Source organism: Lindgomyces ingoldianus, assembly GCF_010093535.1.
Source record: "Lindgomyces ingoldianus strain ATCC 200398 unplaced genomic scaffold BDR25scaffold_6, whole genome shotgun sequence".
Taxonomy (NCBI): Eukaryota; Fungi; Ascomycota; class Dothideomycetes; order Pleosporales; family Lindgomycetaceae; genus Lindgomyces; species Lindgomyces ingoldianus.
Window position 1 is genome coordinate 443,853 of NW_022985167.1, and position 23,805 is coordinate 467,657.

Genomic DNA, 23,805 nt, shown 5'->3' on the forward strand with positions numbered 1-23,805 from the left:
TGCAGGCGAATAATTCACTGCTTGCTGCGATTTGGACATAAGGTGATGCTTTCTCCATCCACACCTCTGCGACCTGAACAATTAGAACCCAGCTGTTGGGAGTGTGACGTTGAATGTGCAGGCACCATTTAAAACAGGAGCCAGTGAGTATCGCAGACTCCAACAACCACACCAATATGTATCACACACTCTCTGTGTTCATAAGAATCATGTCTTGTTCTGGAAAACACCACATCCCGGTATCCGATTTTATCCGTCATACATCATCCGTAGCTGGAAACAATCCTGATGTGGAGGCTGCACCCTCGACAGCGGTAGGAATAGCAATGTATTGTAAACGGAGATATGGCAGAGAACCACTTTCGTTTGAAGGAGATTGGAAGATGAGGTGGCTGTTAGAGATTCGGAGAAGGCAGTGGGATGATGTACCACTCCTAGTAGCAACGGTCCCTCCCAATAGTCAATCGGGGTCAGTAGAAATACATCCCCGCCTACCTCAAATCCGTACAACTTTCCCCTTGTTCCAAGTTCGCACTTCACCCTCCCTGCGACCAGGAATAGCCTTAGGGTGCTCTTGGAAATGCTTCCGCTCTTTAGCAAGTCTCTGAGCCATCAGTTCAAAATCCTTCTTCATTCCCTGTTTCTTCTTTTCGACGCCTTCAAACAAGCCATCAAGCTCGCCACTGTGACGCTCAATAAGTGTTTTCAGCAAGTGCTCTCCGTCTCGGGCGTAGGTTTCCGCAATATCGTTCACTGCCGTTTCGTTATCCACAATGTGGCGCAGAACACGCCTTGAAATGCGAATCAGCTGTTCTCCGATTGCTCGTTGGTGGGGCTGCAGGCTCGCCTCCCACTCCATCTCTTCAGCCACTTCGGTCGGGATGGAAGACTCCGAGCCTTGCTCTATCTCGGCGGAGGTAGAGCTATGACTGCTAGGCGGATATTGTGAAGGTGGTGATGATCGGAACTGTACCGGCGACGCGTTGAGAATGGTAGGAGGTTCTTCCTCATAAGCAACAAGAGTGTCGTCGCCACCAATGTCCAAATAATCTTCTCTTGTTGGAAAGACATCCTGGGGTTGCATCTCCTCAATAACTTGTCGTGGTGCTTCCCGTTCGGAATCCTCGAGGTTTATATCAAGGTGCTCCGGCGCTGGTGGTCCCTTGTCCACTTTCGAGAAGGCACATTGGCGAGAGTGTCGATGTTTAGAAGTGCTATCAACTATGACTTGGCTACGTGCATTTCTTTTTTGTGTTGAGCCTTTTGGTTTCAAAGGTACTCGGAAGGAGCGGCTCTCATAGATAACTTCGGGTGCCACAGGGTCCTGAGCAATCGCTCGCTTCCTGAACTTCTGTGGCGATTCTTCTGGTAGCTCAGGCTCTTCAATAACAGTGGTCCCCTCCGTCAGACGCCGAGTAAAAGATGTGGTTCGGGGTTTCCACTTGGATCGCTGCTTGAAGGGATCGCTCTTTGCCGTCTCCCATTCCCCAATCTCTTTTTCCATTTCCACATGCTCTCGCTCCGCGTGACCAGATATAGCTCTAGAGTCTGAGTGTGGCGATGCAGGAACAGGCTTATTATTGCTGGATAGAATCTCTGAGCTTACTGAGCCACCCGAATACCTGCGTTGCGGATGTAGATGTGAGGGAGTTTTGGTCATTTCCGCCTCCTCCAAGGTCTCCATCTTGTGTGATGGTCCGTGCTGACCTCGTCGCACTACAGATGCGGCATCCTCACTTCCTCGAGGAGAAGAATCCAAGCTCTGCATTAGATTACCCAGTGACTGGTTGGCAGAAGGCAGGTTTGGCGCTTGGCGTCCACATTGGGTGTCAGGGCAAGGGCTGGTAGGGTCTTCCAAAAGTCGTGGTGGGGCGACAGTTACAAGTGGATTCTTGAAAGTTTTCTTCGTGACGTCTGGATTTTTAGGCTCCCTAGTATGGAATTCTTTCATCCGCTTTGCTTTCGGTGTTGATGGAGAGGAGTATTCGGCCGATTGCTTCGGTGAAGCCGTGGGTAATAACGCTTGTGATCTATTGATAGCATTAAGAGGCGAACGGCATAAAATGGGTACAGTTAGCGGTAGCTCATTCGAAGAGGCAGAGTCTTGGCTTGTTGTGGGCCGAGCGACTGGAATCTCTTGTATGCAGGCGCCTCCGAGATCAATGTCCTCCCCACCGCTGTCCGTCTCATCCAAACTCTCAGAACACGAATCGATCATGATGATCTCCGGCTGGTCTTGGGAAAATTGGCCATTCTTCTTTATAGCTTGCCCTTGGACACTTTGTGGCTCTTTCTTAGCTACCTTGGAGACTTGTATCTTCTGGATAGGCCGCATGCTAGAGTTCCCTTTCGTCTTCTTTGGCACGTCCTGTGTGGCTGGTTGCGATCTGGAAAGCATCTTGGCCACAATGGAATTCTCTCCCGGAGACACAAGAATATCTTCTACCTCAGAGGCTCTGGAAGCCTCTCCTCGTCCACTACTCTTCGGGGCTGAAGCCTTTCCTGTTTGGGTTTTGCTAGTGACCTTTTGTGTAGAGGATGTCATGGCTGCGGATCGAGATTTTGCCGGCTTAGCTTCAGTATAATCCGATTCAGAGCCACCATACCCAGAGCTTTCGGCTTCGTTATAGTCCACCGACTTCGCGGCCTCTCGCCTTGTGTGACGCTTTCCTCTTGGCTCCTCGTCAGGAGGGATGGTGAAGACGTCTTCGCTGGGACGCTTCCTCTTTCGAGAGCCACGTTCGCTCGTCGTCGCCTTTGATACCTTCGGCAACCTGGAAGGCTTCAATCCAGATTTGATCTCTTCTCGTTTTTCTTTGGGTTCGGTGATTTGAGGAGTTCTGCTAATATCCATGGCTTCACTAGAACGGTTCTGTATAACTTCTGTTAGTTGTGCTTTATGCGTGTTAAGAGGATCCTCGTCGTCTTCTGTGTCGTTGAATTGCTGCCTTTGGGTAGGTTTGGGCTTTGGCCTGATTAGTTTCGCTTTCCCAATAGATCCACAGGGCGGTCGAGACGCAGCTGTAGTGGGTTTGAACTTCGTTCTCGGCGATTCCTTGCCCGTTGCCAAAGATCGTTTTATCCTTGGAGGCTCGTCTGGGAACCCAAACTCGTCCATATCTTCTCGAACGCAAAGACTAGTTCCCTCAGTCTGATCGTGTGCGCGTGAGGGTTTCTTCTTGATTACCGGAAGTGCACCGGGAGCAGATTTTCGCTGGGCCTTCTTCAGTATTCCAGTGTTTTCAAGGACCTGAATTTGCGGTTCATTCACCGGATCATTTTTGGGCATGGAAGTCGATCTCTCCGCAGAGGAAACTACGTCATGGATGAGTTTGACCGGTCGTGGCCCTGAAGAGCTCGCGTCCCCATCCCCAGGTCGTTCTAGCTCCTGATCAGGCCCAGAATTGTTGGGATTTGTATTTGGGTTTACGAGTGCTATTTCTGGTGAGAGACCCCATGCGTTAGGGCTCCACTTAGGTTCTTCAATACCCCTAGTGGATCCAGTTTTGTTTGAGTCGCCATTTAGCAACGCCAGGCTCGGTTCAAAATTCGGTTGGGCAACCTCTTGAGTCCTGCGTCCTGTGGAAAAGCCTACATCTGTGACTTGGACACTGTATTTTGCACGTCTAGGTATGTGACTGCCATGGTCAGCCCGTTGTGTATTACTGTCCCCAGAAACGCTTGCATCTAGGATTTGGCTACTGGAAGATGCTTGGATTGTTGATAGACGATCAATCGCCTCTTTGATGCAACTTTCGCATTCCTTAGCATCAGCATAGCCCTGGAGTAAGATCGTGAGCTCGCTTCCATCGTGATGCTCAGCGTTCACGCGGTATGTCCATTGGCCATGTCTGAGGGTTAAGACAATATCCCAAGGCTCATGTTCCGTTGTCCTTGCTTGGGAATCATGTAGCGATGACTTCTGCAGGCGGATGTCATGTATATGCCGGAGCGGTACGTCGACGAAGCCAAGGTTTCGAGGGGAATAATCCGATGTAATGAGCGTAACAGATCGATATTGGATAACAGAAAGCATCACAGTAGCCGCTTGTTTAAAGCCATCAGAAGCGATAAGCGATACCGGATACAGCACAGCAGGATCAGTCTTGGACTTTGGGATAAGGTGTAGTTCACGCTCTAGAGTGTCAAGGTATTGTTGGAAGTCGGTAAGCCATGTTCCGCTCGAATCTGTCGGGAAATTGGGGGCGTTGTTTGGGATCTTTGGCGAGGGCCAGCAGTTGGCGAACTTGATACCATTTTGAAGAGCTTGTCGAATAGTGATACCAGCCACAATTTTGGTCTCTTCCAATTCAGTATCCTTGGCTATGATTGCTCCAAGCTGGTGAAGTCCCTGTGGACGAGTCTTGAGATGTTTGACAACTGGAGGAGTGTCAACCATATGCCGAAGAGTTATACCAATCCACCGCCGTTTGTAATAGGACGTAGAGTCATCGGCGAAGGCTCTTAGGTATTTCTCTGCGACGTGGGCGAGAGCTATGCCGGGAGGTGCTCCCTGAGGCCTGGAAATGAGGTCGTCGAGCTGCTGGGCGAACGCTGTCTCATCTGCAATGGCGAGGGCGCCGTCAAAGTCTTGCGCAGACATGGCTCAGCGATGTGGCAGAATCATTGAGAGGTACGCAGGGGAGCCTGCCGCGAGTGGGTGTAGAAGGGAGGGTTCAGAGGAGGAATATCGTACTGGACTTGGACTTGAAGTGACGCGAAGGGGAAAGTGTGGGTGTTAACTCGAGAGTTGCCCGACGGGCGGCGGCAAATAAAGAAGGCACGCGATGGTTGGCAGTGCGACTTCCCTTCCAGCCTTGGGAGGGTTCCGCCACTTCATGATCAGAGCCATGAAACACCACTTTCTACGCGTCGTTCGTTGTCTTCTTCGCCGAAGGCCGAAAATTAGGAAATATATTAACACTTGATCATCGCTCCTTAGCAAATTTGCCATTGCAATTATGCGTCTGCACGCGACATATCTCTTTGATGATGGTACGGCAATGGATATCTAGAAAATAAGAAAATGTAAAAGGCCCAAGGTTTTTACGCCAGACGTTGAGCCCAGGAGGTGTGTTCAAATTGATCCATATCATCGCCTATGAAACGTGCGCTCTTCACAATAATCGAGGGTACTCTCGTTACGTCGCTCTCCTCGCTCTGCACTTTTCTTGCTCCGACAGGATTTTGGGAGGAGGCGTCGAGTCGTTACTTTTAACATCTCCCAGGAGCGTATTAGGTTTTGAGTCCCTTCTGGCTACACTACAGGCCCCGGTGCAGTATAGTTCGTAATCTTGGACCAAAATTCCGGGATTAGAACACCTGGTGAAGTATACGCGCTCCCTCTAAGGGTTTTGATCAACCGCCTAGGACTTCCAAGGCTGATTCTTGTTACCCGGATTCGAACACACGAAACGTATAACTGAACATAATTGGCCTTACAAGCTACATGTGAAGCTAATCCTTCAGCGCGGAGGAGATATTTCCTGGAAGAGTGGATGCTGGAAGGGTGGAGCGGACGTTTGCATTCTGTATGTAGCCAACTTGAGCAAACCGTCGTTTGGAACCAACGCTAGTGTTGGAGGAAGTTACCAGTGAGTAGATCCTCGCCCATCCGCCGGAGCCGTCATAATTTGGCGCAACACCAAGTCCTTTAGACATAGAAACTTGTTGGGACCCTGGGTGTTCAAAGGTCTCTTCCACGCGGAAGCCGATCTCCTCGTCGGCTAGCACCGCGTATGTGATTGTAGCTCGACCGAACTGTCTGCCAGAGTTAGAGCGCATATCAGTAGAGTTGATGCTCTGTAGCGGGGATTGGAGTTGGTGAGACGGATATATTAGTAAGGTTCACCAATGATTTTACTATTTACGATCAAATCAATCATAGTTCTAGTGACTACGGGCCATTGACGCACCCGCTGCAATGAGAAAAGAGGTAGTAAATACGTTGTTCATGCTTTCGAGCGTTAAACTTCAACAGTTTCGATGTACTAGAGTGGGGGGAAGGTGAAACCCTAGCATTGTCCAAGTCTTCTCATTCTTCACATATTCTGCTGTGGTGCTCCTTACAATGGCTTTCGATGAAGGAAATCTGGGGCTTTCATATTGATCGGTAGTGTTCGTCGCGGTGTAGACTGATGATCCGTTCCTAGTTTAGTCTCTACATGTTCCTGATAGTGTTTACAGGAATTCTTCCAGGTGAGGGTGGGGCTTTCATACGAAAGGCTCTTAATCAAACTGCCAACTTTCCATGTTTATCGCCCAATAGTCTCAGTCATCCTTATACAAAGACAGGAAATTGCCGTTCTTCCCTAGTATGAGATAGTGGAACGCTCTAGGGGAGAGTTAGGTTCAAATTGATGCCGGCTTTACAAGGGGCGTAATTATATATGATTGCTTCTTTCCTCGGAAGGGAATGCTGAATACTCGACTGTGAGATGATGAAGGCAGTGTGTGGGAGTGAGGTTGAATGTTTAGCGCGACAGGTGCCCGAGTTTCGCGATCCTCAGCGGGCTGGCGCTATTCCGAATTCGTCCTTAGACCCATCTCAAAGATGTGTCTATCTCTTCAATCACCTTCCTATTTCCAGCTTCATATGTCGAATCCCAGCTGGGTCAAAAGAGTGAGAGGTTTGATGGTCAGAAACTTCTCATCCTCCATTGCACTGTCTGAGCCGACGCGCAACCAGCACGATTTAACTCCACCTCGGAGCTGACCTTCCGGTATCGCGCCTTACCAAATGCCTCCAAGGTGCAAAAAAGTCCAACAATAAGTCAGTGCAATTATCGCAAAATATCACGTGAATAAAGGTGAGCTTCGCAATCCTTGCGCGATTCGGGAATGGCTACAAAAACGCATGTTCGCTTCGCCCGCCGAGGAACAATCCTTCGGGCTGAAGCCACTTAATTATAGCCAGGATTCGAGTACGGCCGTAGTTCCCTAACGCCATGCCCGTGACACGAATAAGCCTTTCCTCAACTTCTTTTATTTTCTCTCATGTTCTCGTCTCTTTACAATTGCTAAGCTTGTAGTTATGGCTCAGGACGAAATCAAAAATACTGATGATGAAGTGCCGACTTCAAGTCCAACCGTTGTTCCAAACATCAGCCCAGCAAGGCTGCAGGTCATTATTGCAGGGTAATTGTGCTTCCTCATTCTCACCAAGTAACCCACCACTAACCTTCGCAGACTTTGGCTTTCTATATTCATGTCCGCAATAGACGGGACTATCATTACTACCGGCCTTGTCAAGATCTCCAGCGATTTTAACGCACTAGGTCAGGCGGCATGGCTCGTGACAACATATCTGCTGACTTATAACGGTAAAGCTCCAAGTCTATCCAAGAACTTAAGAACCTAACCAGATCTTAGCTTTTCTCATGATCGTAGCGAAACTTAGCGATGTTTGGGGCTTGAAAAGTATTCTTATATTTTGCAATGCCTTCTTTCTTATCTGGTCCATGGCATGCGGGGCATCCCAGAGTATGACTCAATTGTAAGTGCTTTACATAACTCTGGATATGTGATATCTATTAAAAGCCCTAGAATCGTATTTCGTGCCCTGCAAGGTATAGGAGGCTCTGGCCTTTATTCTCTAGTATTCGTAACATTGATGCAACTCATAACTCCGGACAAGCTTGGATTCTACTCCGGTATCATCAGCTCGGTCTTTGCCGTAGCAAATCTACTAGGGCCTATACTCGGGGGAGTAATAAGTGACCATACGACGTGGCGATGGATATTTTTCATCAAGTGAGCCTACTACGTGCGGTCCCTGGACTTCATCACACTAATCCGTTCTATAGCGGACCGATCGTGTCCACGGCCTTGGTTCTATTATTCTTTTCCATGCCTGGAAAAGCCGACGGGAAATCTAATATGGATCGCCTACGAAACTTTGACTTCATTGGGGGAACTCTGTCCGTCTGCTGGCCGATTCCTCTCCTCTTTGCCCTTCAAGAGGGTGGTGCCAACTATGCTTGGAGCAGCGGTGTCATAATCGGAACACTTGTTGCGGGTATTGTTGGGTTCTTCCTATTTGGATGCTTTGAGGCTTGGATCACGTTCAGGACGAAGAAGGAGGCTATTTTCCCCGTCAGGTTTTTGACCAACCCCGCCATGATACTCCTACTTCTGTAAGTTTTCAGTTGTCTCCTTTCATTTATGTGGCTAACGTCCGGGTTCCAGGAGTCAGGGTCTCCAAGGAATGCCCTTCTATGTTTCAGTCATCCAACTGCCCCAGCGCTTCCAGGCCGTGAACCACACCTCCGCCGAACGAGCCGGTATTCTTCTACTCCCCTTGACTCTCCTTACTCCAGTTGGCTCTATGATTGGTGGCATAGTCATGGGCAGGCGACTCCACGCAGAGTACATCCTTGTGATATCAGCCGCCGTAGTCAGCATCGGGATAGGCCTTCTTAGTAGCCTCCCCACCAGCATGGCATTCCCCATCGCCACATATGGATATGAGATCATCACGGGATTCGGATTGGGTTTAGGCAGCCCTCCGTATTACTACCTCCTTCCTATCACTGTGGCGGAGAAGGACATTTCCGTCGCTACAGGCGCGTTGAATATGATGCGTACGCTTGGAGGTTGCGTGGCAGTAGCAATATGCAGTGCACTCAACCACTCATCATTACGCCAACATCTACCCACCTTTCTTACACCAGAACAAGTCTCGGCTGTCGAGGCCTCGAATACTGCCATGCAGGCTTTACCTAGAGCACTCCAACTGAAGGTAGCACAGGTCTTCGGGGAAAGCTTCAATAGGCAGATGAAGGTGATGTTGGCCTTCACCTGTCTGAATGTCTTGGCCACGATAGCCTTGGTTATCGTTCGGAAGAGAAGAGGTATTCTAGGCGCCGTACCAGTTCGTCGAGAAGAAAACGAGTTCATGAAGAGGGAAAAGGCTAAGTCCATAGATGGAGAAAAACGAGCTGATTCAGAAAAAGCGAACAAAACCCAGAACGTTACTCTGTCGAAAGAGACCGCGGAAGAGAGTGCAAGGCAGGTTGACGAGATATCAATAGCACGTGATAGTGGAGAAGGCGAAGGCGCCGCGAAGGAATTTAAGGTATAACGAGAGTTTACATATACTCGCAACCTTTGTATTTGATGTAATCTATAATTCGCCACAATGGTGTGACATTCGGAAGTTGTTTACTTCCCTCTGGTTGGTCACGGAGTCTCTGACCGATTTGAAGGAGGGAGTTCCGCAGTGATCGATGGAAATTGGACAGATCTTCTAGAAGTTGCCTATCCCGGAAGTTTGAACTCGTGCATGATGACCGCTACAGTAAAGGCTAACTTTAAATTCGACGTCGACATCAAGGTAGAGAATAGGTGTTTGGTGATCAGGCGGTCCAACTGTTGTCGCTATTTGCGTTTTGAACTAAATTGCATGTGTTGGATCCATGCGTCGAAAGCGAAACCCGGATTCGAGTCTAGGATTTAAAATCCAGGATAAAATGGACACACCTCTCCAACTTCTCTAATATTAGAGTAATATAATTCTACTATGTGTATGAACTAGAGTTCTCAAAGGGAGCTTCTTAATAAGCTAGTAGTCGTTTAATTCGGCAGAGTACTGAGATAGTTACGGATACTGAAAGAGGTAACTTTACGTACTTAGAAATATCTCTAGAGGTTTCTTAGCCTACTATGTTGAAGCTTCACAACCTTCTCCATCTTTGGAGGACTTCAGCTATTTTTAGCTCCTTCTGAAGCAGTCTTTAAGCTCTATAACTCATGCATATAGCAATTTATTACCTCAAACAACTGGCTTGCAGTTGTAAAAGACACTAATGGGAGGGGGTTTACCCCTAGGCTTTAGGATGTACACTTATCCTTAATTATTTTGAAGTCTCTTATCTGACTTGTTAGCGGTGATGTTACTGTATTGCTTACTCAAAGAGCCCATGGGTAATAATTCTCTTCATAACAAACATAAAATTACTCTCGTCTCGGCCCTCTCATTATTCCAGCTAATTACCTCCTTTAATTGCAGCTAACCTAACGAACCTAACCCACCACTTGTCTTCCCTAAACTCAATCCGATAGCTAAATATAAGAACCGAGCGATTCTTACAAAGTATAGACGAAATTAGGCTTCCTATCTCCTAGCATCTCAATCTCCTGCGCATCCATGCCCTCAATCCAAGCATCCCTATCACCACGCGCCCTCTTCCTGTTTTCCCACGCCAACAAGAGCCTCGTCGTAATACTTCCACCAAGCAAGAATAATATCAAATAAGCCAACACAACGGAGTGCCCAGGCTTATATCTCGGTTTATCCCGACCTCGGAAGATATTGCTACTCACTACACCATTCAGATTCCCCCATCCAATGACGAATCCGAGTGTAACGCCGCGCTTGTAGACTCCTTCGACGTTGTTTGAAGCCCAGGAAATCGTGTTCGCGATGCAAGGATAGATTCCGAGTGCGCCGAGGAAAGTCCCTGCATATTGCACACCGGGTCTTCCAGAACCAAGCAACATCGAGAATCCAGCTATTCCTAAGAACGAGACTGCAATATTGCATAGCCCACGTTGCCTCGTCCGATCTGCTAACCATCCGATAAATACCGTCATAATTGCCGCTCCGGCATACGGAGGTACGCTGAGCAAATTTGCAGTTGTGCTCTTGTATCCCAGCTGATTGATGATGCTCGGTAGGAAGAGTGAGAAAGCGTATAGTGCACCGTCGCAGCCCATGTAGATAACGGCAAAACACCAGGTTTTCCAGTCACTCACTGAGTTCCAGAAGTAGGTCATTTTGAAGGATTCGTGCTCGGCAGAAGATTGCTGGTCTGCTTTTAGACGACGAATTACGCGGGCGCGGTCGTCGGGTGTCAGGAATTTGGCTTCGTCGGGGAAGTCATGGACCATCCAGTAGGAGGCGACCCCAACAAAGATTGTGGCGAGGCCTTCGAGGATCTGCGAGGCATGTTGTTAGAGACGTTTGGGTGTGGATAGAGTGAGGGCGGTTGAGAAAGCTTACAAAGATCCACGCCCATCCAGGCTTCCCTCCAATTCCATCCATCTGCGCAATTGCGGCAGCGAGGAGTCCACCAAAGGAGCCAGCAAGGGCAGCGGCAGAAAAGAAGATAGCTGCTCGGATACCGAATTCGGACCGTTTGTACCAGCAGGAGAGGTAATAGTTTACACCGGGAAAAAGCCCAGCTTCAGCAACACCAAGCCACCAGCGCTGCGAAAGGTCAGCCAAGCCGTTTTACAGTTTCACTTAGCTAGGTAGGGTCAATGTACTCACAGCAGCCATCAGCCCAGAGAAATTATGCACCAATCCCATGCAGGTCATACAGATACCCCACCACAGCATAATGATCGGGAGGAAGATACTCGGCCTCAACTTCTTAAGCAACACATTGGTGAGTGGCTCAAAGAGCGCGTAGGAAACGAAGAATATAGAGAGCGTGGCATTGTATTGACCATTGGTCATGTGCAAGTCCTCTTGCAGACCATCGATTTTGGCGTTGCCGATGTTGGTTCGGTCCAAGAAGGAGATGAGGTAGAGAAAGGAGAGCCATGGAATCAGTTTCATGTCAAGTTTCCAGAGCAGTTTCCGGTCCTTGGTAGGTTAGAATCCGAAGAACTGTTAAGACTGTATCTTGAGAATATTAGAAGCATAGGACTCACATGAGCAGCACGCTCTTCCTCACTCAACCCAGCATCAGGGTCCGGGATGCCATCAGTAGGAGGCGCATACTCCTGTCCCTCAACCTTTGCCTTCTCATCTTCAGACCGTCGATCCAAACTCGCACTGTCAGTGCCTCTCTCAAGCGCAGTACTCATCTTGGCGGCTCTTAGGTGCACCAGTATTCGAAGCGTTGATGTTGATCAGGATTTGGCGAATATTGGTCCCAGGACTGTGGAAATTATGCAGGAATGTGTGACGACTGGGCAAGCTTATGAAGCATCCTAACCTTCCGTCCCTCCAGAACAGTAGCTTTACCAGTAACGTTTCTTCCTCGGCCCACACCACCTGTCATCCTTAAACCCGCCCGTAGACCCATGCTCAGACTAAAGATCTATTGTCCCATCCTCCAAATACCTTCCCAAGCCCCTGCTCCTTCTTGTCTTTCACTGCGCCCATTCGGTCATATTTTTCCCGGGCCGTTGAGCTTATCAGCGATTCGGGTTGTTGTGATAGGCGAGCCATGTGCCGTTGACGTGCACCAAGAAACCAAGCGGGGAAGAAGCATGGCTTGGTGCGGAGAAACTGGGGCGTAGACCAACCAGAAGGGAGGAAAGGGACGCTAAGCATCGGCAGATGCAACAGGAAAATGCAAGAGGTGACCATGGCTTACGCCCATAACGCTTGACTTAACACCGACGGGTGAGGAGTTGCTGATGCGCGAAGCGGCTTGGTTCAAGGTCACACCAGATGATCTGATTTTAAGGCGCTCTGAGGAAATAACTTGTGCGGTCGAATGGGTGTTGTGAAGACTTTTCTCGAAACCTTGGCATAAACCTCGCTTCTGAAGCGCTCATCTTCTGGAAGGATTCCATCTGACAATGAGATACTGACCATGTGGCAGAAATAGCAAGGTATAAAATAAGGCAGAAAGGTGGATCTGCCACTGCCTAGGCCGAGTAACATCCCCCATCCAGATCAACCCTCTTGGTAATGTCCATTGTCAAACACCAATATTCAGTAATCCGAATACTTTTTTTGGTAACGGGTGCAAGAAATCAATACTAGGGTATCAACAGAAAGAGCCGTCTATTAAATATTTCCCACTGCATTCCTCTTTAATTCCTCCAGATTCTGACCTGCTTGTCTGCACCTCCGCTGCCCACTCTATCACCATCCGGACTCCAGTCTAAAGCAAACACCTGGTCTTTGTGACCCGGCAAGTCTTCCTTCAACTTTCCAGTCCTCATGTCCCACACTTTGAGCGTGGTGTCCTTGCTACAACTCGCCAGCAATCTACTGTCGGCCGAGAAGCTAGCCATGTAAACTGGCCCGACATGGGCCCTCAGAGTGAAGAGAAACTTTCCATCTCGAGCAGACCAGATCTTGACGTGGTTGTCCCACGCTGCGGATGCAAGTAGCGTGCCATCCGGGGAGAAGCAGACTTGGTTGATTTGTTTCTGGTGACCCGTCATTCGAGTCAGTGGTTTGGTGCTTGTGAGCGGCGTCCAAAGGAAGAGAGTGCAATCTTCGCTAGCAGTTGCTAAACGCTCAACAATCTCGCCTCCAGTGGTGGCTGATTTTTCGAAGCGTGATTTGGCTTTCGCGAACTTTTCTTCGGGGGTAGCAGGAACTTTTCGAGTATGATCATGGTAAGATGTTCGTACGACGAAGTCGGTAGAGAGCGCCAGATGGTTCACCCAGTGTGCATGGCCAGCAAGAGTATGCAGAAGAGTCCCAGTAGCGGCGTTCCAGACTTTGATCATCTTGTCGTGGGAAGAGGTGTATATCTAAGGCGTCGAGTTAGCAAGGCGATATGTCCTGAATCTTTAAAGCCCATACCCGTCCAGTTCCTCCCCATTTCACGCAAGTCACACTGCTCTTGTGACCGGTAAGTGCAAAATCTGTCTTCCCTCCAATTGCATCCCATATTCGAACCGTCCCATCTTTTGAAGACGATGCTACTCGCGGCCGATTTGGTTCCTGTAAGTGATATGGCTCCCAGGAAAGGGACGTAATGAAGTTGGTATGACCTGTCAGTGGTCCGCCGATCTGCTTCCCCGTACTTTGGTCCCATACCCGTACTTGGTTATCATAACCTCCCGAGGCTAGTATAGATCCATCTGGTGAATAGCTCACTGCTAACACCCACTTGGTATGCCCCTTCAAGGTGTGCACGGGAGTTCCAGTATCGCAATCCCATATCCTGACTGTCTTGTCTCCACTGCCACTTGCCATTCTGCTTGAATCCACTGGCGAAAATTGTATGGCTAATATGTTGTCGCCGTGCCCTGATACAGCCGCTGCGCATCTCGATACTGCCTTTACCCTAAACACGGCCTGCGGAGCATACTGCAGTATGATCTCGCTTTCCGCGGACACCTTCCCAGGCTTGACCAGGGCATGGTATAAGTCCTCGCTATCTCCCAAGGCTTCCACATCTCCATCGGGAAAGAAGCGATATGGTATCCTGTCCTCTCCTTGTTCTTTTAATTCATTCAGCAGGATTTCGAGGTTCTTGGTCGAGGCTTGCGAGAGGGGCACGGTGAGGACGGGGAGGCTGCCTGTTTCACCAGTGGCTTGGTCTATGAAGCGGACTCGGACGCTGCCATCTGGAATCGCCTGATCAACATCCTGCTGCTCTCGCGCAATCTCTGCCCGCTCGCGTTTCTGGCGTTTTGAGGGTGGTGGGTATTGGGTGGCCATCAATAAGGCAAGGTGTAACTGAGAGGGTGCGACAAAGTGGCAACTTCTTGGGGATCAGAAATATTCTGGCTGAGTCTACTCGCAAAAGGGCTTCCCCCCAATAAGTATTCACCTTGATGCTTATGAGTTGCTGAAAATTGTTATCGATAACGGAATTTCGGTTGGCCGCAGGGGCCACCTGGCGGCATTAGCTTTCGCTTCCGTTCGCTCTGCCACTCAAGTTACCATTCACTTACAGGACTCTTTGCTAATTCATCATACTTCATCCCTCCTGAAAGATGAAGAGCACATTCGACTGATTGAACATTGACTCAGCAGCCAACTAACCATCATGCCTCAACAGATTCGACCTTCCACCTCTTACAGCACCTCAGCGTCCACCTCCTATACGTCATACACCTATGGTGAGTATAACACGACGACAACCTCTCGTCCAAGGACAGGTGGTCTCAGAATTATTGGAAGGCCTGGGACCGATCGCCTCAGAACTGGTGCGTCGACTATCGCAAGGGTTGAAGCGCAGCAAGTCGTCTGTGCTGTTACCGAGTCACGGGGTATTTCTCCAACTGTTGGCCTGGCATTCGTCAACCTCGACACCGGAGAATCGGTGCTGTGCCAGATCTGCGACAGCCAAACCTATGTTCGAACTGTTCATAAGTTGCGAGTCTATGGCCCCTCCGAGATCCTCATTGTAGGGACAGCAGCGAGCCCGAAGTCAAAACTCTTTTCCATCATCGAAGAGAACATAGAAGCCATTGATAGCAAGCTCACCCTTCTCGATCGCCGTTACTGGGCAGAGTCAGTAGGTATCGAGTACATTCAGCAGCTGGCTTTCGCCGAAGATGTCGAAGCAATCAAAATATCAGTGTCTGGGAACTACTATGCAGTCTGCTGTATTGCAGCTGTAAGCAACTTGCTCCTTGAAAGACCGTCGAGTTGACATGTCATCAGGTCCTAAAGTATATCGAGCTCGGGCTGAGGAAGACATTTCCGTTTCACTCGCTTAGAATCAAATACGAACCCTCAGAAGGTTCCATGATGGTTGATGTATCGACGATCTATTCACTTGAACTTGTCCAAAATCTACAGAATCCAAAATCAAGGGACTGCCTATTTGGCCTTCTTAATGAAACATTGACGCCAATGGGGTCACGACTTCTGCGCAGCAACATTCTTCAGCCCCTGACTGATCCAGAGACTCTCAATACTCGATATGATGCCTTAGAAGAACTGACTACCAAGGAAGAGATGTTCTTCGCCACGCGTGCTGGTTCGTCCGGCTGCTCTCCTCGACCGAGCCCTTGACTGACTCGTTATAGCTTTAAAGAATTTCCTGGATGCTGACAAAATCCTCACAGCCGTAGGGAAGCTCTTGCCATACAGTCCCTAGTTACTAATCTTATTGCAGCTCATTGTCATTCCGACGAAGCCTACTATCCAAACAACTGAGCAGAGCATCAACCACGTCATCATGTTGAAGCAATTTGTCACTTCCGTGAACCCGATATACGAGGCACTCACAGGAGCGAGAAGTTCCATGCTTCATAACATCCGCGAGGTTTGCTCACATAACCTTGTACGCTATGAATGCTAATTATTCCCATAGCTCTGCGCGCCCGAGAACGTCATACCTGTTCAAGCTCGGATCGATGCAGTGATCAACGAGGATACGAGTTACGCGAAGCAACCACTCGAGTTGAGAAACCAACGAACCTACGCGGTTAGGTCTGGTGTTAATGGACTTCTCGATGTCGCACGCACGACTTATAAAGAAGCCATTGAAGATGCCTACCAACACTCGACGGAGCTAGGCTGTCTGTAATCCCTCCCACCTCCGCTAAGCGGCCACTAACCGGTCGTAACAGTAGAGTATGACCTCTCGCTTGATCTAAAGTACGACAGTGTTCGCCAATTCTTCATTCGAATCCCAGCATCGGAGCTTGAAGAGAGATCTCTTCCACCTATTTTCACTAACGTCTTTCGCAAGAAAAACATGATTGAGTGCCAGACCCTAGAATTAATGAAGCGGAACCAGAAGGTACAGTATGGATCCCCAGATTCTAATTTGCTAATTAACAGAGCTTCAGATCACAGTGTCTCATCAAGAAGTTGTATTAATGAGTCCGTTACCCACGATCACCGAGTCTGTCGTGAAGACTGACTTCATTAGGTGACGAAGCTGTTCAGTCCCTTATCGAGGAAGTGCGTAGCCAGATTTCGATCCTGTTCAAGATATGCGAAAGCATTGCAATGGTAGATATGGTACATCAGTTCTCCCGACTATAGTTCTGTAGTTAATAGTTTTCTCAGATTTCTTCTTTTGCCCAACTTGTCACTACCCAAGACTATAGTAAGAAAGTCTATATTTTTACTATTATCCTGACTAATCAGGCTGTAGCTCGACCTCACATCACGGATACTCTTGCTATCAAAGCAGGGCGGCACCCAATTCGTGAGAAGATCATGAAGAACAGGTTCGTGCCAAATGACGTCTATGCTACTCAACAAACACGATTCCAAATCGTCACTGGCTGCAACATGAGTGGTATAAGATATTAAATGTCCGGTGCATGGGTGAGACTAAGTGATACCAAAGGAAAGAGTACCTACATTCGCTCTATTGCGCTCATGGTCATCATGGCTCAGATTGGAAGCTTGTAAGTTGGGGCATTGCTCTCTCTCTCTCGCGACAGTATTACTGACTTACAATAGCGTGCCTGCTTCATATGCCTCCTTCCCCGTGTTTCATCAACTCTTTGCTAGACTAGGAATGGATGACAACATTGAGACCAACGTGTCTACCTTTGCTGCAGAAATGAGAGAAACCGCTTTCATCTTACATAACATCGATAGAAGAAGCATGTGAGTTTTCGCAAGGAAAATCGTTCCGTCTTGTATTGAGTACTCACAGAGCAATCATTGACGAATTGGGTCGAGGGACTAGCACTCGTGATGGCCTGACCATTGCACTCGCTATAGCCGAGGCTCTTGTCCAGAGTCGAGTAAGCAAGCCACAGTAACTAGGCGTTCTACAGCTAAATCTATACTAGGCGCTTGTCTGGTTTGCTACACATTTCCGAGACGTTGCAACGATCTTGGCGGAGCGAAATGGAGTGATCAGCCTGCACTTAGCGGTCGAGGCACGTAATTCGAAGACACTTAAAAGTCGCCGTTAATGCCTCTCTAGATGCGTGATGATGACAAAATGACTATGCTTTACAAGATTGCTGAAGGTGCCGTCAAAGAAAAGCACTATGGTCTCGCACTCGCTCGTGTCGTTCCACTCCCCCTAGGACTTGTCGAACACGCAACGTACGTCGCACAAAAGCTGGAGCATCATGTCCTCAAGAAGAAGAAAACATCGACCACTGTGATTCATGAACGGCGCCGCAAGCTCATTCTGAATCTGAAGGAGCACCTCGTCCAGGCACAGAGTGGTGTCATGGAAGGCGAGGTCTTAGCCGCATGGCTGAAGGAGCTACAGAAGGAGTTTATCCTCCGAATGGCAGCTATCGATACTGAGGCCGCTAAAGTGGAACAAGAGTCCGAAGAGGAGGGTGTGGAAATGAGACCCAGGACGGAGTTGGAGCACAGTGAGTGTGAGCATGAGGACGAGCGTCATGATACTCGCGCCAGCCAGCCTTCTATCCTTACGGTGACCTCTGGAAAGACTACTTCGACTGCGACATCGGATTCAATGGACTCTGACATTCGTGCCTTGTCCGAGAATGAGTTTTAGGAGGAGAGTGGTAGATGGTTTGTGGGATGTGTTCGGTTCGACTTCTCTTAAATGGCACTCTTTAGAAAGGCGAGCATTCTAAGAGGAATCTTCGTATCATTAAGCCTCCCATTCTATGGTACACCAACGAAAGAGCTTTTCATGTAGGTCTATGACCCCACAGTACTAATATCCCGGCGTTGAAATTTCTCTTAACGTGTTAATGAGGTGTATGATTAGCAATCGTAACTAGGCGCCACCATTATCGTTTCCTGATATTACATATGTGGATCATTTGACAAGGTCAAGATTCCGAAACTAACGCATAGCCCCTCATCCTGAGACTCCGAACTCGGCAAGCCGAACCTGAGCCGAGGAGAAACATCATTTACACGGATGATCGGGACGCTGGCTCACCAATGTTTCCGATGACTGTTTACTCAACTGGCATTTATATGGATTCCTGGTATCTGAACTCGCTTTTCTGCACCTTCAAGCCAGAAAGATTTAATAGGACGAACGCACAATATGGATGCGATTCAAAGAGTCAAGAGAGATTATCCATGGATTCAAACACCTTTGATTGTAGGCGCGCCGATGAGGCTTATTGCGCTTGCCGAATTGGCGGTTGAGATTTCGAGGGCGGGTATGTTTATATATCCTCTCTGCTTCCCTTCACGTTTGCGCATAATATTCTGGCCCTTCTGCATGCATGCTCTGTCGGCAAAAATGATTCGCTAGTATTTTATTTCTGCCACTGTTAGTGTTACTCCTTCTATCTATTGTCTCTGTACTCTTTTACTCTGCCCTGCCCTGCCCTGTCCTGCCCTGCTCTTTCTAATCCACTCTCCTTCCAATCACGAACTCAACATTGACGATCGATCAATCCAGGTGGTATTGGTTTCATAGGCGCCGGAACAGATATATCAACTCTATCGACCCACCTCCAACACGCTCAATCCCTTCTTTCCCCTCTTCCCCCATCCGCCATCCTCCCCATAGGCATCGGCGTCATCTCCTGGGCTGCCCCCCTCGCCCCTGTCCTGCCCCTTATCTCAACCTACAAACCCGCCGCAATATGGTTGTTCGCTCCAAAACAGACTTCGGACCTTATTCCCTGGGCAGTCGAGACGCGGAAAGTGAGTCCACAGACTAAGATCTGGGTGCAGGTGGGTAGTGTAGCTGAAGCGATTGAAACAGTGAGGTTGGTCGGGCCGGATGTGTTAGTTGTGCAGGGGGCAGATGCGGGGGGTCATGGGTTGGTGAAGGGGGCAGGAGTAGGGGTTTTGGTCCCAGAGGTGTGTGATGCTGTTACTGCGTTTGGTGAAACGGAGAGGGTTGGAGATGTGGTGGAAGGAGTGGTAGAGAAGCCGGTGGTTCTTGCAGCTGGAGGAATTGTCGAAGCTAGAGGCGCAGCTGCTGCACTGGCGCTCGGTGCTGCGGGTGTGGTCATGGGAACCAGGTTTCTAGCTTCCAAGGAAGCGGTGATTGCGAAGGGGTATCAGAACGAGGTTTTAAGGGCGAAAGATGGAGGTCAGACGACTGTTAGAACGAAGGTTTATGATACGCTGAGGGGGACGACTGGATGGGCAGATACGCACAATGCAAGGGGTATTGTTAACAAGAGTTTTAAGGATGCGGTGGCGGGTATGGGGGATGAGGAGAATAAGAGGTTGTACGAGGAGGAGACGACGAAAGGGGATGAAGGATGGGGAGTGGAAGGTAGGATGACAACGTATGCGGGTGCGGCGGTGGGGTTGGTGAGGGAGGTGAAGGGGGCTGGGGAGATTGTTAGGGAGGTGAGAGAAGAGGCCAAAGGGGTGCTTGAGGGATTGAGAGGGAGACTGTAAGAGGAGGAGTTGGGAGTTAGCGTTTGTAAGCCACTCTGGGTGGAGCTGTAGGATTGCTATTTGCTGTGTTGTTGAGGTTGGTATTTGATTTACGTGAGATGTTCTAAATGGATCGATTATGTTCTACTATTATGTCGAAGTCGATGAGTGCTCCCGTGCACATGCCCACGAATTGAGCCGTAAACACGCCATCCATCCCCAAACGGGATTGATTGAATGTCCTCTAAAGGGCTTTTGCCACTGTTCACCGAATGTCCTCGAGTGTGTAGAGCCATAGGGTAACGGGGATAGAGTTCCGCGGACCAAACAGCAGACGAGTATCGATGCCATCGGAGAGAAGACCTGGTATCATGAAACCTCGCCCATTCGGCCATCGCCATCATCCTTAACGCACAGCCCCCTCAACTCCTCAACCATTCTTCCGAGCATTCCGCTCATTCGCGCGCTGCTTCCTCTCATTTCTCCTAACCTTCTCCTTCCGCGCTCTCCGGCCCTCAGCCCTCTTGTCTCCGGCTTCCCCAGTCTCCCGCTCCTTGTTCTCGTCGACTTCAACAAGCCACTCACTGTCCCCATCCTTGTTTTTCCCCTTGTAGCCCCACTTCGGAACCCACTCCCCGCTCGCATCGTCGTAAACCATCTTGCCCTCGCGCTTCTTGTCCTTGATGCCCTTCTTCTTGGCAAAGAGCTCCCACTTGGTTGGCGGCTTCTCTGTGGGGATGGGTTTTTCGCGGGGAAGCGGGGTTGTTGGAGGGGGGAGAGAGAGGACGACGCCATCGGAGGTTGACTTAATGTCGCAGGTTGTAAGGAGCTGGTTGATGAGGCCCTGGGCAGCATCTCTAGCGGTGGCTGCAAGTATGCCTTCGTCTGCATCACGAGGGAGCGGGTTTGGATCTATGGCGAGGAGATTGCCCAGGTCGAAGGTGAATGGAGTGGGTTTATTCACCGTGACGGGTCTGAGGCGAGGGGTCAGCGGGAGGGAGATAGCGGGAGTGAGAGAACTGTGGAACGCACAGCCGGCTGGCGGTCGATTCTACCATCGAAACTGCTCCATTTGGCGTCGCCATGTCCATTGCGCCCGCATCGATGCTTTCGGCCAGTTTGCCTGCGGTGGGGGGTGAATCGACGGTGCGGATTGCGATACCACCGTCCTCGCCCATTTCAGCGTCGGCCATTGTCGATACAGGAATTCGAGTAAGGGGAATGTGTGGAGCTATGGCTGTGAAGAGGGCGTGTAATGTGGGTGACCATTTTTTGCCCAAAAATTTACTACGGAACGCCAAAAGCGCCAAACCCGCAACAAGGATCGCAGCCAGCCAAGCGGACCTCCGAATTTTTGTAAAGGAACCTGCATCCCATCCCATCCTTGCGTCCAGTCAATCATTGCGGGAGCCCTGGGCCCTTAATCGCTTTGATCGCCTTGATCGCCTTGCAAATATGCCACCCTCCCAGTGCTTTCCGGGCTTTGCCCTGCTGGCACTTGACAGGGCCGCCCACCACTCAATTGCATCGCGAAGCCTTCTCGCCTTGCCGCACACACCACGCTTCTCGACCTCAGCCCCGCGATACGGTCCTCCTCCAAGGAAGGGCATGGTTGCACCTCCCAAACGGGGGACGAAGACCTTGAACGTCAAGAAGGGGAAGTCGTCACCCAGTCGAGACACCACCAAGCGGCCCGCACCAGGAGACCGGAAAGCACTGCGGAAACGAATCGTGCTCAGCAACAATAATGCATTGGAAGTCCCCACATTGCAAGACCTGCACAAGGACACTGTGTTGAGCGGTGAGAATGAAGGCCTGGTGAAGGGACTGCCAGAGGATGTTGTAGATGCCCTGAGGGCTGTGGAAGCGTTCAAGCCGACACAGGGATGGAGGTTGTTCCGGAGACCAGCGATTCTGATGAGGAAGGAGACGACGCTGTTGGCTGCGCTGTTCCGGGAGGTTGAAGGCACCGCAAATGGACAGGCGAAGATGACGGTGCGGAAAGTCTTGATTGGAGAGAGGATGAGTGGGAAGAGTACCATGTTGCTTCAAGGCTTGACCATGGCTTTTATGAGGGATTGGGTGGTGGTCAATCTCCCAGATGGTGCGCATATTCCATCTGAATACTATTCTTTCCGTTTCACCCACTTCCTAACTTCCTAACTTCCTCCCAGCAAAGGACATTACAATCGCTCACACCGAATACGCACCCCTCCCCGGCTCCCAACCCACCCAATACACTCAGGACATCTACACGGCGAACCTCCTCTCCCAAATCGCCAAAGCGAATCAATCTATCCTAGGCAACTTACCTGTAACTACAAACCACAGTCTCCCAATCCCCCTTCCTTCCAAAAGCACCCTGAAACAACTCGCCGAACTCGCCATCACAAACCCCGAAGCCTCCTGGCCCATCTTCGTCGCCCTCTGGAAAGAACTCACCCAACCCGGCCGTCCGCCAATCATGCTCGCCATCGATAACCTCTCCCACATCATGCGAAACTCCGAATATCTCTCCGCAGACGTCAAACCCATCCACGCCCACGACCTCGCCCTAGTCCGGCACTTCGTTGACCGCCTCGCCGGCAAAACCCCGCTCCCCAACGGGGGCATGATCCTCGCCGCAACATCCGGCTCCAATGCACCAACATCCCCGGCCCTCGATTTTTCCATCCAGGTCGCGGAAGCGCGGCAATTGAATCCCGAGAGCATCCCGCAATGGAATCCGTATAAAAACGTTGATCAGCGTGTTATGGAGTGCCTAAAGGACGTCGGCGTGTTGAAGGTGGCGGGATTGACTAAGGCGGAGGCGAGATCGATTATGGAGTATTATGCTGCCAGTGGAATGTTGAGGGCGCAGGTAACGGAGCCGTTTGTAACTGAAAAGTGGAGTTTGGCGGGGATGGGGAACATTGGGGAGTTGGAGAGGGTGAGTGTTCGGTTGAGGGTATGAGGGTTGGTTGAGTGGTGGATTGTAGACGGGCGTAAACAAGAGGGCTAGGTGCAGAGTTGGTGTACTATAGGCGCCAGTGATCTAGCTAGCTTTCAGGAGCTAGGATCTCGGCTGTATGACTTTTAGTATGAGAAATGTATTATACACAACCAGGATCTCTTTTCAATCCCTCGCGCGCAACTAGTCTCTGCTTCCTTTCCCTAACACAGGATAGATAGGACACCTTCCGTACCGCTTGTTAGTACATCAATCCTACAGAATATGAACAAGATGGGGCCGGTCAGTCTGTGTAAGCCTCTCACGAAAATCGTAGAGAATGCTAATATGATGCTAATTTCCCTCTATCTCTCCAAAACCAATCAGGTACTCATCAATGTTTTGTTGCACATGAGCCACAACCAACATGCCGTATATAAACCCCTCAGCCCTCAGCTTGCTTCCACTCTTTACACTCACTCATCTTTATTTCTCAGTCTAGGATTCCAAAACCGTGAACCAAGGTCTCCATAAGTGATCTTCTTACTCGCTGAAAACATCTAGTTGAAAAACTATGGCTCGGGAGCCAGTTTAAAAACTACAAATCGACATTGACATGGCTGTGGTTAGGCCAAGAAAAAAATAGTCAGCAAATTTGGCACGATTAATGGCGGTGGTGGTAGTTGTGGTTTGACGTGGTTGTACGAGATTAATTAACATCTACATCTCTGGTGTGAAAAAGAGTATTAAAAGTAAGAAGCTGCGAAAGGGGAGTGCAATGTAGTGGGGTTGGAGAGTAGTGTCATCCAATGTAGCAAGTAGGGTTGTTGTTGTTGTTGTTGTTGTTGTTGATGATGATACCCTGATAGTGCTGGTGACTGTGAATATGAAAAGTCTTATTTCCTATTGCTGTTCGCAGAAAGAGGGCATAGCCATCTTCTGGAGGGATTCAGTGCAGCATTCCTAC

At 49.6% G+C, this 23,805-nt stretch overlaps 9 protein-coding genes across 9 annotated transcripts; 4 read left to right on the top strand and 5 right to left on the bottom strand.

Annotated features, from left to right (window-relative positions):
• Positions 1-78: 78 nt before the first annotated feature.
• BDR25DRAFT_340381 (uncharacterized protein) lies at positions 79-4,603 on the bottom strand (the record flags this gene model as incomplete). Its single annotated transcript, XM_033693498.1, has 1 exon — positions 79-4,603. The coding sequence occupies one exon, from the start codon at positions 4,601-4,603 to the stop codon at positions 497-499; it is 4,107 nt and encodes a 1,368-aa protein (XP_033551426.1). The 3' UTR covers positions 79-496.
• A 493-nt stretch (positions 4,604-5,096) lies between these two features.
• Positions 5,097-5,876, bottom strand: BDR25DRAFT_383917 (uncharacterized protein). The gene has a single exon (XM_033697843.1). It carries the CDS (start codon positions 5,782-5,784, stop codon positions 5,458-5,460), a length of 327 nt encoding a protein of 108 aa, XP_033551427.1. The 5' UTR covers positions 5,785-5,876; the 3' UTR covers positions 5,097-5,457.
• A 1,025-nt stretch (positions 5,877-6,901) lies between these two features.
• On the top strand, positions 6,902-9,239 carry BDR25DRAFT_301278 (putative MSF multidrug transporter). The gene is made up of 6 exons (XM_033689541.1): positions 6,902-7,137; positions 7,189-7,322; positions 7,372-7,495; positions 7,546-7,752; positions 7,806-8,135; positions 8,188-9,239. The coding sequence occupies exons 1-6, from the start codon at positions 7,034-7,036 to the stop codon at positions 9,080-9,082; spliced, it is 1,794 nt and encodes a 597-aa protein (XP_033551428.1). The 5' UTR covers positions 6,902-7,033; the 3' UTR covers positions 9,083-9,239.
• Positions 9,240-10,086: 847 nt separating this feature from the next.
• Positions 10,087-11,886, bottom strand: BDR25DRAFT_332008 (MFS nicotinic acid transporter-like protein Tna1; the record flags this gene model as incomplete). The annotated part of the gene is made up of 4 exons (XM_033692703.1): positions 11,659-11,886; positions 11,273-11,590; positions 11,003-11,209; positions 10,087-10,938 (listed from the first exon to the last, which is right to left on the bottom strand). The coding sequence occupies exons 1-4, from the start codon at positions 11,812-11,814 to the stop codon at positions 10,087-10,089; spliced, it is 1,533 nt and encodes a 510-aa protein (XP_033551429.1). The 5' UTR covers positions 11,815-11,886.
• Positions 11,887-12,773: 887 nt separating this feature from the next.
• BDR25DRAFT_301279 (F-box/WD repeat-containing protein pof1) lies at positions 12,774-14,446 on the bottom strand (the record flags this gene model as incomplete). The annotated part of the gene is made up of 2 exons (XM_033689542.1): positions 13,499-14,446; positions 12,774-13,446 (listed from the first exon to the last, which is right to left on the bottom strand). Exons 1-2 carry the CDS (start codon positions 14,360-14,362, stop codon positions 12,775-12,777), a joined length of 1,536 nt encoding a protein of 511 aa, XP_033551430.1. The 5' UTR covers positions 14,363-14,446.
• A 170-nt stretch (positions 14,447-14,616) lies between these two features.
• Positions 14,617-18,101, top strand: BDR25DRAFT_383924 (uncharacterized protein; the record flags this gene model as incomplete). Its single annotated transcript, XM_033697844.1, has 15 exons — positions 14,617-15,266; positions 15,314-15,632; positions 15,682-15,722; positions 15,771-15,920; positions 15,969-16,176; positions 16,228-16,400; positions 16,444-16,483; positions 16,533-16,624; positions 16,673-16,712; positions 16,761-16,907; positions 16,959-17,019; positions 17,075-17,224; positions 17,274-17,364; positions 17,413-17,496; positions 17,550-18,101. Exons 1-15 carry the CDS (start codon positions 14,694-14,696, stop codon positions 18,099-18,101), a joined length of 2,721 nt encoding a protein of 906 aa, XP_033551431.1. The 5' UTR covers positions 14,617-14,693.
• Positions 18,102-18,580: 479 nt separating this feature from the next.
• Positions 18,581-19,826, top strand: BDR25DRAFT_254860 (inosine monophosphate dehydrogenase; the record flags this gene model as incomplete). The annotated part of the gene is made up of 2 exons (XM_033686324.1): positions 18,581-18,726; positions 18,972-19,826. Coding segments are annotated over exons 1-2 (972 nt in total), but the record flags the coding sequence as incomplete, so codon positions are not given.
• Positions 19,827-20,039: 213 nt separating this feature from the next.
• On the bottom strand, positions 20,040-21,139 carry BDR25DRAFT_279974 (RRS1-domain-containing protein). Its single transcript, XM_033687785.1, has 2 exons — positions 20,942-21,139; positions 20,040-20,883 (listed from the first exon to the last, which is right to left on the bottom strand). Exons 1-2 carry the CDS (start codon positions 21,100-21,102, stop codon positions 20,340-20,342), a joined length of 705 nt encoding a protein of 234 aa, XP_033551433.1. The 5' UTR covers positions 21,103-21,139; the 3' UTR covers positions 20,040-20,339.
• Positions 21,140-21,279: 140 nt separating this feature from the next.
• Positions 21,280-23,038, top strand: BDR25DRAFT_254868 (uncharacterized protein). The gene is made up of 2 exons (XM_033686325.1): positions 21,280-22,013; positions 22,084-23,038. The coding sequence occupies exons 1-2, from the start codon at positions 21,365-21,367 to the stop codon at positions 22,860-22,862; spliced, it is 1,428 nt and encodes a 475-aa protein (XP_033551434.1). The 5' UTR covers positions 21,280-21,364; the 3' UTR covers positions 22,863-23,038.
• The last annotated feature ends 767 nt before the right edge of the window (positions 23,039-23,805 follow it).

Bases quoted from the DNA above. Each gene is read 5' to 3' on its own strand.
- BDR25DRAFT_301278 (XM_033689541.1), top strand. From the start codon at position 7,034: ATGGCTCAGGACGAAATCAAAAATACTGATGATGAAGTGCCGACTTCA. The intron at 7,753-7,805 runs GTGAGCCTACTA...TCCGTTCTATAG, and splicing joins CGATGGATATTTTTCATCAA to CGGACCGATCGTGTCCACGG. The intron at 8,136-8,187 runs GTAAGTTTTCAG...TCCGGGTTCCAG, and splicing joins GCCATGATACTCCTACTTCT to GAGTCAGGGTCTCCAAGGAA.
- BDR25DRAFT_279974 (XM_033687785.1), bottom strand. From the start codon at position 21,102: ATGGCCGACGCTGAAATGGGCGAGGACGGTGGTATCGCAATCCGCACC. The intron at 20,884-20,941 runs GTGCGTTCCACA...CCCTCGCCTCAG, and splicing joins GAATCGACCGCCAGCCGGCT to ACCCGTCACGGTGAATAAAC.
- BDR25DRAFT_383917 (XM_033697843.1), bottom strand. From the start codon at position 5,784: ATGCGCTCTAACTCTGGCAGACAGTTCGGTCGAGCTACAATCACATAC.
- BDR25DRAFT_254868 (XM_033686325.1), top strand. From the start codon at position 21,365: ATGCCACCCTCCCAGTGCTTTCCGGGCTTTGCCCTGCTGGCACTTGAC. The intron at 22,014-22,083 runs GTGCGCATATTC...ACTTCCTCCCAG, and splicing joins GGTGGTCAATCTCCCAGATG to CAAAGGACATTACAATCGCT.